The 18,952-nt window shown below is 54.6% G+C and overlaps 1 protein-coding gene across 1 annotated transcript in view; it reads left to right on the forward strand.

Annotated features, from left to right (window-relative positions):
- Positions 1–18,402, forward strand: part of NUP98 (nucleoporin 98 and 96 precursor) — an 82,672-nt gene extending 64,270 nt beyond the window's left edge. The window contains 11 exon segments of the mRNA XM_075337699.1: positions 12,125–12,548; positions 12,643–12,857; positions 12,938–13,207; positions 13,292–13,449; positions 13,527–13,670; positions 13,747–13,892; positions 14,157–14,378; positions 14,899–15,140; positions 15,307–15,461; positions 16,049–16,160; positions 18,045–18,402. Of these exon segments, the coding sequence (XP_075193814.1) occupies positions 12,125–12,548; positions 12,643–12,857; positions 12,938–13,207; positions 13,292–13,449; positions 13,527–13,670; positions 13,747–13,892; positions 14,157–14,378; positions 14,899–15,140; positions 15,307–15,461; positions 16,049–16,160; positions 18,045–18,253 (2,297 nt within the window). The 3' untranslated portion in view covers positions 18,254–18,402.
- Positions 18,403–18,952: the final 550 nt, after the last annotated feature.

An 18,952-nucleotide genomic window follows, 5' to 3' on the forward strand; every position in this document is an offset into this window, starting at 1 on the left:
TTCTCACTGCTGTATGCGGGAAGCCATGTCATCTTCCCAGTACTTCTCACTGCTGTATGCGGGAAGCCATGTCATCTTCCCAGTACTTCTCACTGCTGTATGCGGGAAGCCATGTCATCTTCCCAGTACTTCTCACTGCTGTATGCTGGAAGCCATGTCATCTTCCCAGTACTTCTCACTGCTGTATGCTGGAAGCCATGTCATCTTCCCAGTACTTCTCACTGCTGTATGCGGGAAGCCATGTCATCTTCCCGGTACTCCTCACTGCTGTATGCGGAAGCCATGTCATCTTCCCAGTACTTCTCACTGCTGTATGCGGGAAGCCATGTCATCTTCCCGGTACTCCTCACTGCTGTATGTGGGAAGCCATGTCATCTTCCCAGTACTCCTCACTGCAGTATGCTGGAAGCCATGTCATCTTCCCAGTACTCCTCACTGCTGTATGCAGGAAGCCATGTCATCTTCCCGGTACTCCTCACTGCTGTATGCGGAAGCCATGTCATCTTCCCGGTACTCCTCACTGCTGTATGCAGGAAGCCATGTCATCTTCCCGGTACTTCTCAGCCGCTGTATGCGGAAGCCATGTCATCTTCCCAGTACTCCTCACTGCTGTATGCTGGAAGCCATGTCATCTTCCCAGTACTTCTCACTGCTGTATGCGGGAAGCCATGTCATCTTCCCAGTACTTCTCACTGCTGTATGCGGAAGCCATGTAATCTTCCCGGTACTTCTCACTGCTGTATGCGGAAGCCATGTCATCTTCCCAGTACTTCTCACTGCTGTATGCGGGAAGCCATGTCATCTTCCCAGTACTTCTCACTGCTGTATGCGGGAGCCATGTCATCTTCCCAGTACTCCTCACTGCTGTATGCGGAAGCCATGTCATCTTCCCAGTACTCCTCACTGCTGTATGCGGAAGCCATGTAATCTTCCCGGTACTTCTCACTGCTGTATGCGGAAGCCATGTCATCTTCCCAGTACTTCTCACTGCTGTATGCGGGAAGCCATGTCATCTTCCCAGTACTTCTCACTGCTGTATGCGGGAGCCATGTCATCTTCCCAGTACTCCTCACTGCTGTATGCGGAAGCCATGTCATCTTCCCAGTACTCCTCACTGCTGTATGCGGAAGCCATGTCATCTTCCCGGTACTCCTCACTGCTGTATGCGGAAGCCATGTCATCTTCCCAGTACTCCTCACTGCTGTATGCGGGAGCCATGTCATCTTCCCAGTACTTCTCACTGCTGTATGCGGGAAGCCATGTCATCTTCCCAGTACTCCTCACTGCTGTATGCGGAAGCCATGTCATCTTCCCAGTACTCCTCACTGCTGTATGCAGGAAGCCATGTCATCTTCCCAGTACTTCTCACTGCTGTATGCGGAAGCCATGTCATCTTCCCGGTACTTCTCACTGCTGTATGCGGGAGCCATGTCATCTTCCCAGTACTCCTCACTGCTGTATGCGGAAGCCATGTCATCTTCCCGATACTTTTCAGCCGCTGTATGCAGAAGCCATGTCATCTTCCCGGTACTCCTCACTGCTGTATGCGGGAAGCCATGTCATCTTCCCGGTACTCCTCACTGCTGTATGCGGAAGCCATGTCATCTTCCCAGTACTCCTCACTGCTGTATGCGGAAGCCATGTCATCTTCCCAGTACTCCTCACTGCTGTATGCGGAAGCCATGTCATCTTCCCGATACTTTTCAGCCGCTGTATGCGGAAGCCATGTCATCTTCCCGGTACTCCTCACTGCTGTATGCTGGAAGCCATGTCATCTTCCCGGTACTCCTCACTGCTGTATGTGGGAAGCCATGTCATCTTCCCAGTACTTCTCACTGCTGTATGCGGGAGCCATGTCATCTTCCCAGTACTTCTCATTGCTGTATGCGGAAGCCATGTCATCTTCCCGGTACTCCTCACTGCTGTATGTGGGAAGCCATGTCATCTTCCCAGTACTTCTCACTGCTGTATGCGGGAGCCATGTCATCTTCCCAGTACTTCTCATTGCTGTATGCGGAAGCCATGTCATCTTCCCAGTACTTCTCAGCCACTGTATGCGGAAGCCATGTCATCTTCCCAGTACTTCTCACTGCTGTATGCGGAAGCCATGTCATCTTCCCAGTACTCCTCACTGCTGTATGCGGGAAGCCATGTCATCTTCCCGGTACTTCTCAGCCGCTGTATGCGGAAGCCATGTCATCTTCCCAGTACTTCTCACTGCTGTATGCGGAAGCCATGTCATCTTCCCGATACTTCTCACTGCTGTATGCGGGAAGCCATGTCATCTTCCCAGTACTCCTCACTGCTGTATGCGGAAGCCATGTCATCTTCCCGGTACTCCTCACTGCTGTATGCGGAAGCCATGTCATCTTCCCGGTACTTCTCACTGCTGTATGCGGAAGCCATGTCATCTTCCCAGTACTCCTCACTGCTGTATGCGGAAGCCATGTCATCTTCCCGATACTTTTCAGCCGCTGTATGCGGAAGCCATGTCATCTTCCCAGTACTCCTCACTGCTGTATGCGGGAAGCCATGTCATCTTCCCAGTACTCCTCACTGCTGTATGCGGGAAGCCATGTCATCTTCCCAGTACTTCTCACTGCTGTATGCGGAAGCCATGTCATCTTCCCGGTACTCCTCACTGCTGTATGCGGAAGCCATGTCATCTTCCCGGTACTCCTCACTGCTGTATGCGGAAGCCATGTCATCTTCCCAGTACTCCTCACTGCTGTATGCGGAAGCCATGTCATCTTCCCAGTACTTCTCACTGCTGTATGCGGAAGCCATGTCATCTTCCCGGTACTCCTCACTGCTGTATGTGGGAAGCCATGTCATCTTCCCAGTACTTCTCACTGCTGTATGCGGGAAGCCATGTCATCTTCCCAGTACTTCTCACTGCTGTATGCGGAAGCCATGTCATCTTCCCGGTACTTCTCACTGCTGTATGCGGGAAGCCATGTCATCTTCCCGGTACTCCTCACTGCTGTATGCAGGAAGCCATGTCATCTTCCCGGTACTTCTCACTGCTGTATGCGGAAGCCATGTCATCTTCCCAGTACTCCTCACTGCTGTATGCGGAAGCCATGTCATCTTCCCGGTACTTCTCACTGCTGTATGCGGAAGCCATGTCATCTTCCCGGTACTCCTCACTGCTGTATGCGGAAGCCATGTCATCTTCCCGGTACTCCTCACTGCTGTATGCGGAAGCCATGTCATCTTCCCGGTACTTCTCACTGCTGTATGCGGAAGCCATGTCATCTTCCCGATACTTCTCACTGCTGTATGCGGAAGCCATGTCATCTTCCCGGTACTTCTCACTGCTGTATGCGGAAGCCATGTCATCTTCCCGATACTTCTCACTGCTGTATGCGGGAAGCCATGTCATCTTCCCGATACTTCTCACTGCTGTATGCGGAAGCCATGTCATCTTCCCGGTACTCCTCACTGCTGTATGCGGGAGCCATGTCATCTTCCCAGTACTCCTCACTGCTGTATGCGGAAGCCATGTCATCTTCCCAGTACTCCTCACTGCTGTATGCGGGAAGCCATGTCATCTTCCCAGTACTTCTCACTGCTGTATGCGGAAGCCATGTCATCTTCCCGGTACTCCTCACTGCTGTATGCGGAAGCCATGTCATCTTCCCGGTACTTCTCACTGCTGTATGCGGAAGCCATGTCATCTTCCCGGTACTTCTCACTGCTGTATGTGGAAGCCATGTCATCTTCCCGGTACTCCTCACTGCTGTATGCGGAAGCCATGTCATCTTCCCAGTACTTCTCACTGCTGTATGCCGGAAGCCATGTCATCTTCCCGGTACTCCTCACTGCTGTATGCGGAAGCCATGTCCTCTTCCCAGTACTCCTCACTGCTGTATGCGGGAAGCCATGTCATCTTCCCGGTACTCCTCACTGCTGTATGCGGAAGCCATGTCATCTTCCCGGTACTTCTCACTGCCGTATGCGGAAGCCATGTCATCTTCCCAGTACTTCTCACTGCTGTATGCGGGAAGCCATGTCATCTTCCCAGTACTTCTCATTGCTGTATGCGGAAGCCATGTCATCTTCCCAGTACTCCTCACTGCTGTATGCGGAAGCCATGTCATCTTCCCAGTACTCCTCACTGCTGTATGCGGGAGCCATGTCATCTTCCCAGTACTCCTCACTGCTGTATGCGGGAAGCCATGTCATCTTCCCGGTACTTCTCACTGCTGTATGCGGGAAGCCATGTCATCTTCCCAGTACTTCTCACTGCTGTATGCGGAAGCCATGTCATCTTCCCAGTACTTCTCACTGCTGTATGCGGAAGCCATGTCATCTTCCCAGTACTTCTCACTGCTGTATGCGGAAGCCATGTCATCTTCCCAGTACTCCTCACTGCTGTATGCGGAAGCCATGTCATCTTCCCGGTACTTCTCACTGCTGTATGCGGAAGCCATGTCATCTTCCCAGTGCTTCTCACTGCTGTATGCGGAAGCCATGTCATCTTCCCGGTACTTCTCACTGCTGTATGCGGGAAGCCATGTCATCTTCCCGGTACTCCTCACTGCTGTATGCTGGAAGCCATGTCATCTTCCCGGTACTCCTCACTGCTGTATGCGGAAGCCATGTCATCTTCCCAGTACTCCTCACTGCTGTATGCGGAAGCCATGTCATCTTCCCGGTACTTTTCAGCCGCTGTATGTGGAAGCCATGTCATCTTCCCAGTACTCCTCACTGCTGTATGCGGAAGCCATGTCATCTTCCCGGTACTCCTCACTGCTGTATGCGGGAAGCCATGTCATCTTCCCGGTACTCCTCACTGCTGTATGCGGAAGCCATGTCATCTTCCCGATAATTTTCAGCCGCTGTATGCGGAAGCCATGTCATCTTCCCGGTACTCCTCACTGCTGTATGCTGGAAGCCATGTCATCTTCCCAGTACTCCTCACTGCTGTATGCTGGAAGCCATGTCATCTTCCCGGTACTCCTCACTGCTGTATGCGGAAGCCATGTCATCTTCCCGATAATTTTCAGCCGCTGTATGCGGAAGCCATGTCATCTTCCCGGTACTCCTCACTGCTGTATGCGGGAAGCCATGTCATCTTCCCAGTACTCCTCACTGCTGTATGCTGGAAGCCATGTCATCTTCCCAGTACTCCTCACTGCTGTATGCGGAAGCCATGTCATCTTCCCGGTACTCCTCACTGCTGTATGCGGGAAGCCATGTCATCTTCCCAGTACTTCTCACTGCTGTATGCGGAAGCCATGTAATCTTCCCGGTACTCCTCACTGCTGTATGCGGAAGCCATGTAATCTTCCCGGTACTTCTCACTGCTGTATGCGGAAGCCATGTCATCTTCCCGGTACTTCTCACTGCTGTATGCGGGAGCCATGTCATCTTCCCGGTACTCCTCACTGCTGTATGCGGGAAGCCATGTCATCTTCCCGGTACTCCTCACTGCTGTATGCGGGAAGCCATGTCATCTTCCCAGTACTTCTCACTGCTGTATGCGGGAAGCCATGTCATCTTCCCAGTACTTCTCAGCCGCTGTATGCGGGAAGCCATGTCATCTTCCCAGTACTTCTCACTGCTGTATGCGGGAAGCCATGTCATCTTCCCGGTACTCCTCACTGCTGTATGCGGAAGCCATGTCATCTTCCCACTACTCCTCACTGCTGTATGCGGAAGCCATGTCATCTTCCCGGTACTTCTCACTGCTGTATGCGGAAGCCATGTCATCTTCCCAGTACTCCTCACTGCTGTATGCGGGAAGCCATGTCATCTTCCCAGTACTTCTCACTGCTGTATGCGGAAGCCATGTCATCTTCCCGGTACTCCTCACTGCTGTATGCTGAAGCCATGTCATCTTCCCGGTACTCCTCACTGCTGTATGTGGGAAGCCATGTCATCTTCCCAGTACTCCTCACTGCAGTATGCTGGAAGCCATGTCATCTTCCCAGTACTCCTCACTGCTGTATGCAGGAAGCCATGTCATCTTCCCGGTACTCCTCACTGCTGTATGTGGGAAGCCATGTCATCTTCCCAGTACTCCTCACTGCAGTATGCTGGAAGCCATGTCATCTTCCCAGTACTCCTCACTGCTGTATGCGGAAGCCATGTCATCTTCCCGGTACTCCTCACTGCTGTATGCAGGAAGCCATGTCATCTTCTCGGTACTTCTCAGCCGCTGTATGCGGGAAGCCATGTCATCTTCCCGGTACTTCTCACTGCTGTATGCGGAAGCCATGTCATCTTCCCAGTACTTCTCACTGCTGTATGCGGGAAGCCATGTCATCTTCCCAGTACTCCTCACTGCTGTATGCTGGAAGCCATGTCATCTTCCCAGTACTCCTCACTGCTGTATGCGGAAGCCATGTCATCTTCCCGGTACTCCTCACTGCTGTATGCAGGAAGCCATGTCATCTTCTCGGTACTTCTCAGCCGCTGTATGCGGAAGCCATGTCATCTTCCCAGTATTCCTCACTGCTGTATGCGGGAGCCATGTCATCTTCCCAGTACTCCTCACTGCTGTATGCGGAAGCCATGTCATCTTCCCAGTACTCCTCACTGCTGTATGCCGGAAGCCATGTCATCTTCCCAGTACTTCTCACTGCTGTATGCGGGAAGCCATGTCATCTTCCCAGTACTTCTCACTGCTGTATGCGGAAGCCATGTAATCTTCCCGGTACTCCTCACTGCTGTATGCGGAAGCCATGTAATCTTCCCGGTACTTCTCACTGCTGTATGCGGAAGCCATGTCATCTTCCCGGTACTTCTCACTGCTGTATGCGGGAGCCATGTCATCTTCCCGGTACTCCTCACTGCTGTATGCGGGAAGCCATGTCATCTTCCCGGTACTCCTCACTGCTGTATGCGGAAGCCATGTCATCTTCCCGGTACTTCTCACTGCTGTATGCGGAAGCCATGTAATCTTCCCGGTACTTCTCACTGCTGTATGCGGAAGCCATGTCATCTTCCCGGTACTTCTCACTGCTGTATGCGGGAGCCATGTCATCTTCCCGGTACTTCTCACTGCTGTATGCGGGAAGCCATGTCATCTTCCCGGTACTTCTCACTGCTGTATGCGGGAGCCATGTCATCTTCCCGGTACTTCTCACTGCTGTATGTGGGAAGCCATGTCATCTTCCCAGTACTTCTCACTGCTGTATGCGGGAGCCATGTCATCTTCCCGGTACTCCTCACTGCTGTATGCGGGAAGCCATGTCATCTTCCCGGTACTCCTCACTGCTGTATGCGGAAGCCATGTCATCTTCCCGGTACTTCTCACTGCTGTATGCGGGAAGTCATGTCATCTTCCCGGTACTTCTCACTGCTGTATGCGGGAGCCATGTCATCTTCCCAGTACTCCTCACTGCTGTATGCGGGAGCCATGTCATCTTCCCAGTACTCCTCACTGCTGTATGCCGGAAGCCATGTCATCTTCCCAGTACTCCTCACTGCTGTATGCGGGAAGCCATGTCATCTTCCCAGTACTCCTCACTGCTGTATGCGGAAGCCATGTCATCTTCCCAGTACTCCTCACTGCTGTATGCGGAAGCCATGTCATCTTCGCAGTACTCCTCACTGCTGTATGCGGAAGCCATGTCATCTTCCCAGTACTCCTCACTGCTGTATGCGGAAGCCATGTCATCTTCCCAGTACTTCTCACTGCTGTATGCGGAAGCCATGTCATCTTCCCAGTACTTCTCACTGCTGTATGCGGAAGCCATGTCATCTTCCCAGTACTCCTCACTGCTGTATGCGGAAGCCATGTCATCTTCCCGGTACTCCTCACTGCTGTATGCGGAAGCCATGTCATCTTCCCGGTACTCCTCACTGCTGTATGCGGAAGCCATGTCATCTTCCCGGTACTCCTCACTGCTGTATGCGGAAGCCATGTCATCTTCCCGGTACTCCTCACTGCTGTATGCGGAAGCCATGTCATCTTCCCGGTACTCCTCACTGCTGTATGCGGAAGCCATGTCATCTTCCTGGTACTCCTCACTGCTGTATGCGGAAGCCATGTCATCTTCCCGGTACTTCTCACTGCTGTATGCGGAAGCCATGTCATCTTCCCGGTACTTCTCACCGCTGTATGCGGAAGCCATGTCATCTTCCCGGTACTTCTCACTGCTGTATGCGGAAGCCATGTCATCTTCCCGGTACTCCTCACTGCTGTATGCGGGAAGCCATGTCATCTTCCCGGTACTCCTCACTGCTGTATGCGGGAAGCCATGTCATCTTCCCGGTACTTCTCACTGCTGTATGCGGGAAGCCATGTCATCTTCCCAGTACTCCTCACTGCTGTATGCGGAAGCCATGTCATCTTCCCGGTACTTCTCACTGCTGTATGTGGAAGCCATGTCATCTTCCCGGTACTCCTCACTGCTGTATGCGGAAGCCATGTCATCTTCCCGGTACTCCTCACTGCTGTATGTGGAAGCCATGTCATCTTCCCGGTACTCCTCACTGCTGTATGTGGAAGCCATGTCATCTTCCCGGTACTCCTCACTGCTGTATGCGGGAGCCATGTCATCTTCCCGGTACTCCTCACTGCTGTATGTGGAAGCCATGTCATCTTCCCGGTACTCCTCACTGCTGTATGCGGAAGCCATGTCATCTTCCCGGTACTCCTCACTGCTGTATGCGGAAGCCATGTCATCTTCCCGGTACTTCTCACTGCTGTATGCGGAAGCCATGTCATCTTCCCAGTACTTCTCACTGCTGTATGCGGAAGCCATGTCATCTTCCCAGTACTTCTCACTGCTGTATGCGGAAGCCATGTCATCTTCCCGGTACTTCTCACTGCTGTATGCGGGAAGCCATGTCATCTTCCCGGTACTCCTCACTGCTGTATGCGGAAGCCATGTCATCTTCCCGGTACTCCTCACTGCTGTATGCGGAAGCCATGTCATCTTCCCAGTACTTCTCACTGCTGTATGCGGGAAGCCATGTCATCTTCCCGGTACTCCTCACTGCTGTATGCGGAAGCCATGTCATCTTCCCGATACTTCTCACTGCTGTATGCGGAAGCCATGTCATCTTCCCGGTACTTCTCACTGCTGTATGCGGAAGCCATGTCATCTTCCCAGTACTTCTCACTGCTGTATGCGGAAGCCATGTCATCTTCCCAGTACTTCTCACTGCTGTATGCGGGAAGCCATGTCATCTTCCCGGGCTGACACAGAGCTCCTGCAGCATGACATTCTGTGGACATACAGCAGCTGAGCAGTATTGGGAGACTTGAATATTTAAAAAAGAAGTAATTTCCATTTTTTAACTTGAATAAATAACGTTTGCACTTTTTTCTCCAGAGCGCCCCTTTAGCCCCTTTATCAAGAGCTTGTTATATAATGATCAGATGTATTAACTATTTCTGATCATTTTAACAAAACTATAAGGCTCTGTGCGCACTAGAAATGTGAAGTTTCTCAAGAAAATTTCTTGAGAAACTTCTGGGAGTGAAAGATTTCCGCACCTGCGGAAAAATCCGCGGCAAAAACGCATGCGGATTTGCCGCGGATTTGCCGCGGATTTGCCGCGGATTTACCGCGGATTTACCGCGGGTTTGTCCCTGCAATATATAATAAAGATAATCGATAGACAGATAATGGATAGAGGGAAAGATGGATAGATGAATAGATAGATAGATAGAGGGATAGATAGATAGATGGATGGATAGATAGATAGATAGAGGGATAGATGGATAGATAGAGGGTTAGATGGATAGATAGAGGGTTAGATGGATAGATAGAGGGATAGATGGATAGAGGGATAGATAGATGGATAGATAGAGGGATAGATAGATAGATAGATATATGAGAAAAACCTATATAATATTCCACCTCCCTGCATTTTCTAAGCTGGCACCCTTTAGTGACTTTCATGTGGCACTAAAGGGTGCTTAGCCTTGTATTTAGCCATAAAATAAATAAATAATTTAAAAAAAACGACGTGGGGTCCCCCCATTTTTTGTAGCCAGCTAGGGTAAAGCAGACGGCTGCAGCCTGCAGACTACAGCTGGCAGCTTTACCTTGGCTGGTAATCCAAAACAGAGGGCACCCCACGCTGTTATTTTAAATTATATAAATAATTTAAAACAAAAAACGTGGGGTCCCCCCCAAATTGAATCACCAGCCAAGGTAAAGCGGACAGCTGGGGTCTGATATTCTCAGACTAGGGAGGTCCACTGTTATTGGACACTCCCCAGCCTAAGAATAGCAGGCCGCATCCGCCCCAGAAGTGGCGCATCCATTAGACGTGCCAATCCTGGTGCTTCACCCCAGCTCATCCCGCGCCCTGGTGCGTTGGCAAACGGGGTAATATGTGGGGTTGATGCCAGATGTGTAATGTCACCTGGCATCAAGCCCTGGGGTTGGTGAGGTCAGGCGTCTATCAGATACCCGACATCACCAACCCAGTCAGTAAGAAATAAAAATAGACAACAAAAAAAGTTTTATTTGAAAAAACACTCCCCACATAGCCTCTTTAACCAATTTATTGAAAAGAACTATCAATCCACGTCCGGCGTAATCCAATAAGGGGGGGGGGGTCCCACGGCGATCCATACCATAGTCACTGTCCCAGTCAATGAAGAACAGAATGTTCCCCATTGGCTGGGAGAGCAATGCAGTGACCTGAGCTAACATCAATAGGTCAGCTCAGGTCACTGCAGGGGATGCCGAGCGCTGCTGTCAGGAGGATAGGTGAGATCATTACCATCTGTGATCATCTCCTGTACTGCTGACGTCACCGCTGTCACTGACTCTCACGTTGTCAGAAGTATCGCGAGAGCCCGTGACGTCACCGATAGTGACAGTCTCGGACCGCCCGCGAGACGGCCATAGACAGCAGTGACCGCGGTGACGTCAGGAGGCAGGAGATCGTCACAGCAGGTAATGATCTCACCTCCTGACAGCAGCGATCGTCATCCCCGCGGCTCCCAGCACTGCAGGGTGTCAGTGTCTGCCTGTGTCAGTGTCTGCCTGCGCTGCCGGGTGACAGGCTGCTGACACTGCGGGCAGGCACTGACACCCTGCAGTGCAGGCAGCCGCGAGGCTGGAGCGGGACACAGACTCACGGGCACCTGGAGGTCGCACGGAAGTGCTTCTGTGCGGCGTCCAGGGAGTGTGACGTCTGTGTTTACTCTCTCCGCTTCCTCTTCCTGGCATAATGACATCGCTTCCTGCAAAACCGCAGGGAGCGATGAGCATTACCGCAGGTAATTCGCGGCTATTCCGGTGGTATACCGCACATCATTGCTACCTGCGGAATACCCCCGGAATACCCCCGGTACCTGCGGAAATTAATGGACATGCACATTTTCTCAAGAAAGTTTCTCGAGAAAATTTTCTCAAGAAATTTTCTTGAGAAAAATCCGCACAGTGCGCACAGCTATTTTTTTTTCTCATAGGATTTCATGGGAAATGTCTGCACAAAGATTGCAGACATTTCTCAAGAAATTTCCGCGGCAAATCCGCGGGTAAATCCGCGGGTATTTTGCTCTAGTGCGCACATAGCCTAACTCCTCCTGGAGCCGCAGCTTCTGTGCAGCCAACTAGAGCGGATCAATGTCTTCTCCGCAGAAGATTCCGGAGAAATACTCAACTAATGAACTCCCCAAAATGAGCTGATGCCCCATCACCGGTCCTCACTGTGAAGAGAAATCCCGCTCTATTGCGGCCAATCCAAACCGCCCGTACCACAGACAGGCCGGCCAATCACAGCGCTGCTGTGCTTCTGTTACCGTGCGTCTGGATAAGGGCAGGATCTCCTCATGAGGACGCCTCATGGACACTCTGCACCTCAGTCACACACAAACCAATAATAACAAGCCTCTTATCGATTAATAGGGTCCACAATCCCACGCCACCCATCTGTAGGGCCTGTGCCATAATGGCAGTGCCATTGTGTAGTGCCCGGGCCATACACAGTGGTACCACTGTACGGAGCGGTGTCCAGTCATACACGGCGGTGCCATTTGTGTGGTAGAAAATGTTTATGTTGTGGTTAGTTGGGTCCGGCTCGTGTGGTGCGGGGCCGGGGGGTCCGGCTCATCTGTGGGGCGGGAGCGGGAGTCCTACTCGTGTGTGGTGCGGAGCAGCTTCGTGTCCTGGACTGACTATTCCTCTCTTCTTCCCTGTAGTCGGCGGTCTGCTGCAGTCACGCTTCTCCAGACCCACAGGGCTGAAGCACAAGGAGTCTCCGCTCGGCTCTCAGAGCCCCCGTTCATCCCCCGCTCCGTGGCCCGCCTCGTCCTCTGCTCCATGGCCGCCTCTGACTTCGGTTTTCGTCATGCCATCCCCGGTCCCGGAAACGCAGCTGAGGACAGTGGGGACCCGCCGGCAGCAGGGACTGGTGCCGCTGGAGACGTCTGTGTCTGCAGGCAAGGGCAAGCTGCTGCTGGACATGGCGCTGTTCATGGGGCGCTCCTTCTGTGTCGGCTGGGGCCCCAACTGGACGCTGGCCCACAGCGGGGACTTGCTGTGCGGCTCCAAGGAGTGGGCAGAGGCCAGCGACACGGAGGAAATGGACTACAGCTACCTGCCCAATCCCATCTCTGCCAAATCGTAAGTGAACCGATAGAAAAGGCCGCCGTGTTCCCCTCCCCTTGACCCTCCACCATTAGAGAATAATCCTCCTTGTCTTCTGTTTCCTCCGCAGCCTGGCAGAGTCCCCCTTTAAGGTTCATCTGGAGAAGCTGAGTCTGGAGCAGCGGGGCCGGGATCTTCAGTCCTACCTGATCCCCCTGGAGATCGCCCTGAAGAACAGCTCTGTGCAGAGTGATCGCTGCCCGCGGCTCGTGCCTAACCCCGGGAACGCCGCCATCCACGACTATGCCGGATGGGCCAGCGAGTTCTGCCAGGAGTCTGTGGAGCGTGAGTGACTGTCACCGCTGCCTCCGCCGCTCTGCTCGCTTGTCTCTGTACTCAAGCTCCTCCGTCTGTGTCCTCCGCAGCTGTGGTGAAGCAGTGGTGCCTGACGTGGACCCTGTGCCAGGCCCTGTGGGGGCAGCTCCGCGAGCTGGAGGCCCGTCTGGATGACGACAACAAGTATGTGGAGCGGCTGCAGCGCAGGAAGGCCTTCTCTCATTGGCTGGCCGACACAGCGGCGGAGCACATCGAAGAGGAGGTGGCGCTGCACCGCCACGAGCGGCCCATCCAGGCCGTGTTCAGCTTCCTCACCGGTTGTCGCATCAGCGAGGCGTGCCAGCTGGCGCAGAAGTCCGGTGAGTAGTGCTGAGCGCAGACTGTGTCCCCGCGTCCTGTGCACCTGTCCCCGACCACAGATAACAGACGCGCTGTCTCCGCAGGCGATCACCGTCTGGCCATGTTGCTGTCTCAGCTGGTGGGCAGTCGGCAGGTGGTGGACCTCAATGTCATGCAGCTGGTGGACTGGAGGAACCTGCAGGTGGACGTCTTCATCCCGGAGGAGAGGCTGAAGGTTTACGCCTTGTTGTCTGCCACTCCGGTGAGTGCAGAGAGATGCGGTGTATAGTGACCGCTGCTCGATGACCGGCCGTCATGTTACCTGTCCCCTCCCCCCAGGTCTGGCAGTCCTCTGATAAGAGGAGCATCAATGTCTGCTCGGAGCTGGACTGGAAGCGAGCGCTGGCCGTCCATCTGTGGTACATGCTACCGCCCACCGCCTCCATCCCCCAGGCGCTGCAGCAGTACCAGGCCGCCTTCCAGGTAATCACCGCTGCTTGTGGTCTTCACCGCTTCAATCGCTGCTCTCGTCCTTGACCTTTTGCTCTGTATTGATCAGGAGTCGGAGGACGGTACCCGCTATGCCGCGTACCCGCTGCCGGCCTACCTGGAGGGACACGGCCTCCGCCTGGAAGCCATCGACGCTGATACTTCCTCGATCCGGAGAGACGTCTGCTTCCACCTGCTGAAGCTTTACAGTGACCGGTAAACTGCGGGGGCACTTAGTAGCCTTTATCCCATTTTATTAGCTTGGTCCCCATCCCCCGGGCTGCCCCCTCAAGTCTCATGACCCAAAGTCGCAGCCTCAGGGGCTCATACAATGCTGCTATTTTGGGTCCGGAGACTTGTGGGTGGTCCGGACACAGTGCCCGGTACTGGAATGAGCGCCTGCACCTTCCCTCTATATGATCTGTCACTGGTCGGATCACACGGAGTTAACCCTCTGTAACCCTCCTCATTTCTCTGCAGGTGTTACGATCTCCGGCAGCTCTTAGACCCCAGAAGTGTGACCCCGGACCCCCTGGACTATCGCCTGAGCTGGCATCTGTGGATGGTGCTGCAGGCGCTGAACTACACGCACCTCTCCGGCCAGAGCCAAGGACTCCTGCACGCCAGCTACGCCGAGCAGCTGGAGAACGTGGGGCTGTGGGAGTGGGCCGTATTCGTGATCCTCCACGTCCCCGACGCCGTGTAAGTGCAGAGCGGGCGAGTACAGCTCACCGCCGCCAACATCTGTGCCATGTGCAGCCTGGCCCTGCGGGGTCATGGCCGTCCCTCCTGTCCTGCACCACAGGGGAGACTGTGTGACCCCACCTGGTCCAGCCCCTGAGGAGGTGATCCCCAACCCCCACCTGGTACAGCCCCCCCCCCTTCCCGGTACAGTCCCTGAGGAGGTGATTTTCCCCCCCACCTGCTACAGCCCCTCAGGCGGTGACCCAGCTGTTCAGACTCCTGCATGTCAGCCCTTCCCACTGCACAATTGGGGTGGGATGTGTTGTAGCCCTTTCCTCATACATTGGGCTGTATATGGGGGAAGGTTTCTGCTGTATATGGGGGGGTCTCTGCTGTATATGCGGGGTCTCTGCTGTATATGGGGGGAGGGTCTCTGCTGTATGTGGGGGGAGGGGGGCTCTGCTGTATGTGGGGGGAGGGGGGCTCTGCTGTATATCTGCTCCTTCTCGGGGAGTATAACTCCCATTTATGTGTCCAGTATACGGGAGGCGTCGGTGCGTGAGCTGCTGACCAGACACTGCGCCCTGCGGGAGACCCCCGAGACACTGAGGAAGGAGAAGTTCCTGGTGGAGAAGCTCCGCATCAACGCCGAGTGGATCTACGAAGCCAAAGCCATCCGCGCTCGGAGGGACGGAGACCGCCACAGGGAGGCGCTGTACCTACTGCGCGCCAGACACTGGAACCAGTGCCACAAGCTGGTGTGCCGCCACCTGGCGTCAGGTAAGCCCTCGCCGAGGATCCGTCCCACAGCTCAGATGGTTTGTTACAGTGTATCAGTGCAGACAGTCCGCCGTGTCAGAGGAGTGGGTCGGCCTTCTTTTTATCCGATCGGTCTTTATCTGTGAGAGCAGAGCATGCTGGGAACGTCTCCGGTTTTGTCTTCCAGACGCCATCATTAATGAGAATTACTCGTACCTGCGCAGCTTCCTGGACGAGCTGTCGAGGCCGGAGAACTGTGCGCACATCCAGGGCTGGGACACGGCCGGCCAGGTCTACCTGGACTACATCAGCGTGATCGAGATGCTGGAGCACATCCGACAGGTGAGGGGGTGCGGACCCTCAGAGCGCCACTCTAGGGTCTATAGGGGTATTGCACCGCTGGAGTGGCGCTGTAAATCTAATCCTGGCCCCCTGGATTATACTCCCCTTCCTCCATCTTCACCTTTTTCCAGCGCACTCCATACAAGTCTATGAGAGCCTCATCCTTACCTCGCTCTCTGTACTGCAATACCAAACAGTCCCAGGGTCACATCCTACAGGAATCGGAGGAGTGCGGCTCCAGCTCCGCTACATTCACTGACTATGGGACGCCCAAGAAAGCCACACACAGTTTGGGGGTATTTCTGACAATCCCTGTGACAGCAGATGGTGATGGGGGAGCACGAGCCCCTCCACTCCATGCTGCAGACTCGGGATGAAGGATCAGGGGGTCACAGGGGGGTCTTCAATAAGCCACAAGTTGTGTGATAGGTACAATGTACCAGTTTGAGGAAAAACTCCATTTCAGAGTCAATTTCTACGGCAGCTGTAGATGAATGGTGGCCGGGGAGGAGGGGGATGAAGCTGCAGGAGAGGGGGGAGACGTCTGATCTCAGAATCCTGGTGTCACATTTTATTTTCTTCCGCAGAACGAGTCCTCCGGCTGTGAACTCGAGCGGCTGCACACGAAAGTGACATTTGTCTGTAACCGGGTGGATCAGATCCACTGCTGCACCTCCAAAGACCGTTTGGCGCAGTCCGGTGAGTGCTGAGGATCATGGTTTGGGCTCTGCCTGGTGGTCCGGTCCGATCACATGTTACGTGTACGGTTCCGTGCTATTCCCTGGAGCACAGGCTCCGCCATAGAAAGGGGGGTGCAGTCCTCTGTATCCGAACATCCGCTGTACTGTAGATGCCTCCTTGTGTGTACCAGGCACAGTGTTCCCAGGATGCAGCCTGCAGTGTAAAGAATGGAGGTCCTCCATACCTGTGGAGCTTTTGTGCTTGTAACAATCCATACATCACTGAACAAAACCCTTCATGCTTTACACTGCAGGCTGCAGTCTGACAAGGTAAATGGTAGAACAAGGTGGCATTACAAGCCTTACATATTCTATTACCCGACTGCTTTGTAAAGTCCCGCGCTGAGATACAGTGAGCATTGCGTCCTGGACCAAGTGACTGCCGGCAGTGCACACTGGGTAATGGTGGGGTGACTGTCCCTTCTCCTAGGTCTGGGCTCCTCGATGGCTTATTAGTAGCGATTGGTGAGCGTGCACACACGGGGTTATGGTGTGGTGTCCCTCATAGGTCTGGACACCTCAGTGGTGATTGTCGGCAGCACACAGGGTGATTTAGCGGGGTGTCCATCTTCCTAGGTCTTGGCTCCTCTGGCGGCCGCACATATTAGGTGAAGGTGGGGCCAGTTGTCCCTCCTAGGTTTTGGCTCCTCGGCAGCTTGCGGGGTGTAGGTGGGCCAAGGTGTGTCTCCGTCTGGGTTCCTTGGTGGCACACGGTGGTGATTGGCGGCAGCAGAACACCTGGAGCGATGGTAGCCCGGGGGTTCCTCTGTCTAGGTCTTGGCTCCTCGATGCTCGTGGGTGTGGGGTGTCCCTCCACCTAGGTCTGGGCTCCTCGATAGTGATTGTCAGCAGTGAATGCGGGGGTGATGATGGCACCGGGTGTTCATCCGACTAGGTCTGGGCTCCTTGGGGGTGATGATGGGGCCGGGTGTCCTTCCGCCTAGGTCTGGGCTCCTCGGGGGTGATGATGGGGCCGGGTGTCCTTTCGCCTAGGTCTGGGCTCCTCGGTGGTGATGATGGGGCCGGGGTGTCCTTCCGCCTAGGTCTGGGCTCCTCGGGGGTGATGATGGGGCCGGGGTGTCCTTCCGTCAAGGTCTGGGCTCCTCGGGGGTGATGATGGGGCCGGGGTGTCCTTCCGCCTAGGTCTGGGCTCCTCGGGGGTGATGATGGGGCCGGGTGTCCTTCCGCCTAGGTCTGGGCTCCTCGGGGGTGATGATGGGGCCGGGTGTCCTTCCGCCTAGGTCTGGGCTCCTCGGGGGTGATGATGGGGCCGGGTGTCCTTTCGCCTAGGTCTGGGCTCCTCGGTGGTGATGATGGGGCCGGGGTGTCCTTCCGCCTAGGTCTGGGCTCCTCGGGGGTGATGATGGGGCCGGGGTGTCCTTCCGTCAAGGTCTGGGCTCCTCGGGGGTGATGATGGGGCCGGGGTGTCCTTCCGCCTAGGTCTGGGCTCCTCGGGGGTGATGATGGGGCCGGGTGTCCTTCCGCCTAGGTCTGGGCTCCTCGGGGGTGATGATGGGGCCGGGTGTCCTTCCGCCTAGGTCTGGGCTCCTCAGGGGTGATGATGGGGCCGGGGTGTCCTTCCGCCTAGGTCTGGGCTCCTCGGGGGTGATGATGGGGCCGGGGTGTTTTTCCGCCTAGGTCTGGGCTCCTCGGGTGATGATGGGGCCGGGTGTCCTTCCGCCTAGGTCTGGGCTCCTCGGGGGTGATGATGGGGCCGGGTGGTTCCTCGGGGATGATGATGGGGCTGGGTGTCCTTCTGCCTAGGTCTGTTATCCTTGGCCGGTCACGATTTGCCGGTGTGACCTGCCTCCGCACTTCACTGATGGCCTTTGTTTCCTTGCAGAAATGGCAAAGCGCGTGGCGAACATCCTGCGCGTGGTCCTGCGCCTCCAGCACTCCCCAGAATCCGATGACTCTGACCTCCTGCGCATCCCGCTCAGACTGCTGGCCCCCCACATTGGACGGCTACCGATGCCCGAGGACTATGCCCTAGAGGAGCTGCACAGCCTCACCCAGTCCTATCTACGGGAGCTGACTGTCGGCGGCCAATAGTCCGGTGCAGCTACCATGGCGGACACTTGTCTATAGCGGCGTGCTGTCCTGTGCAGGAGCCGACATGGCGGACAGTCCATCCGCAGCCTGTGAAAGGCATCAGCTTCTCCTTCATCTGCACAGAATTCTCATATGTACAGAATTTGCCCTGGGGTGGGGGTGGGGGGTGGGGGCGGGATCTCAGTAATTTTCGGTGGACACGTCTCCGGCAGGTGAGCAGCGCGATCTGTGGATTGTCGATGTCCAAGCCTCATGGTATTTCTTCTACCTGGGGGCAGCGCTGCCCTCGCACTGGCTCCTCCGCACCTCCCTGCTGATGGTTTCCCTCCTGGACTCGTCAGCAGTCGTTGGTCGAGCAGCACAGACCGGCGATGCCCCCTGCTGGCCAGCGTGTGTGTGACAGGCTGTATCCGGCGGTGTCTGAGTGTTTGCATGAATTTGGTCACGTGGTTTTTATCCAGAGATTATACAGACGCAGAATGTTAATAAAGATTCTACTTTTTTTGTTTGATTTTTTTTTTTTTTTTTTTTCCTGAGACTTTTAATAAAATGTTTATAATTTGGATTTCTGCAGTTTTTGTTTTTATTTTTGCTATTACTGAAATACTCTGCGCTGCTGGAGGGCCCTGCGCTTCGTAGTTTGATGCTTCATTTTTAGAATTCGTTGTGCCCAAAAGTTTACACACCCCTGCAGATTTT

The sequence above is a fragment of the Anomaloglossus baeobatrachus genome, chromosome 2, assembly GCF_048569485.1.
Source record: "Anomaloglossus baeobatrachus isolate aAnoBae1 chromosome 2, aAnoBae1.hap1, whole genome shotgun sequence".
NCBI classification, from domain to species: domain Eukaryota; kingdom Metazoa; phylum Chordata; class Amphibia; order Anura; family Aromobatidae; genus Anomaloglossus; species Anomaloglossus baeobatrachus.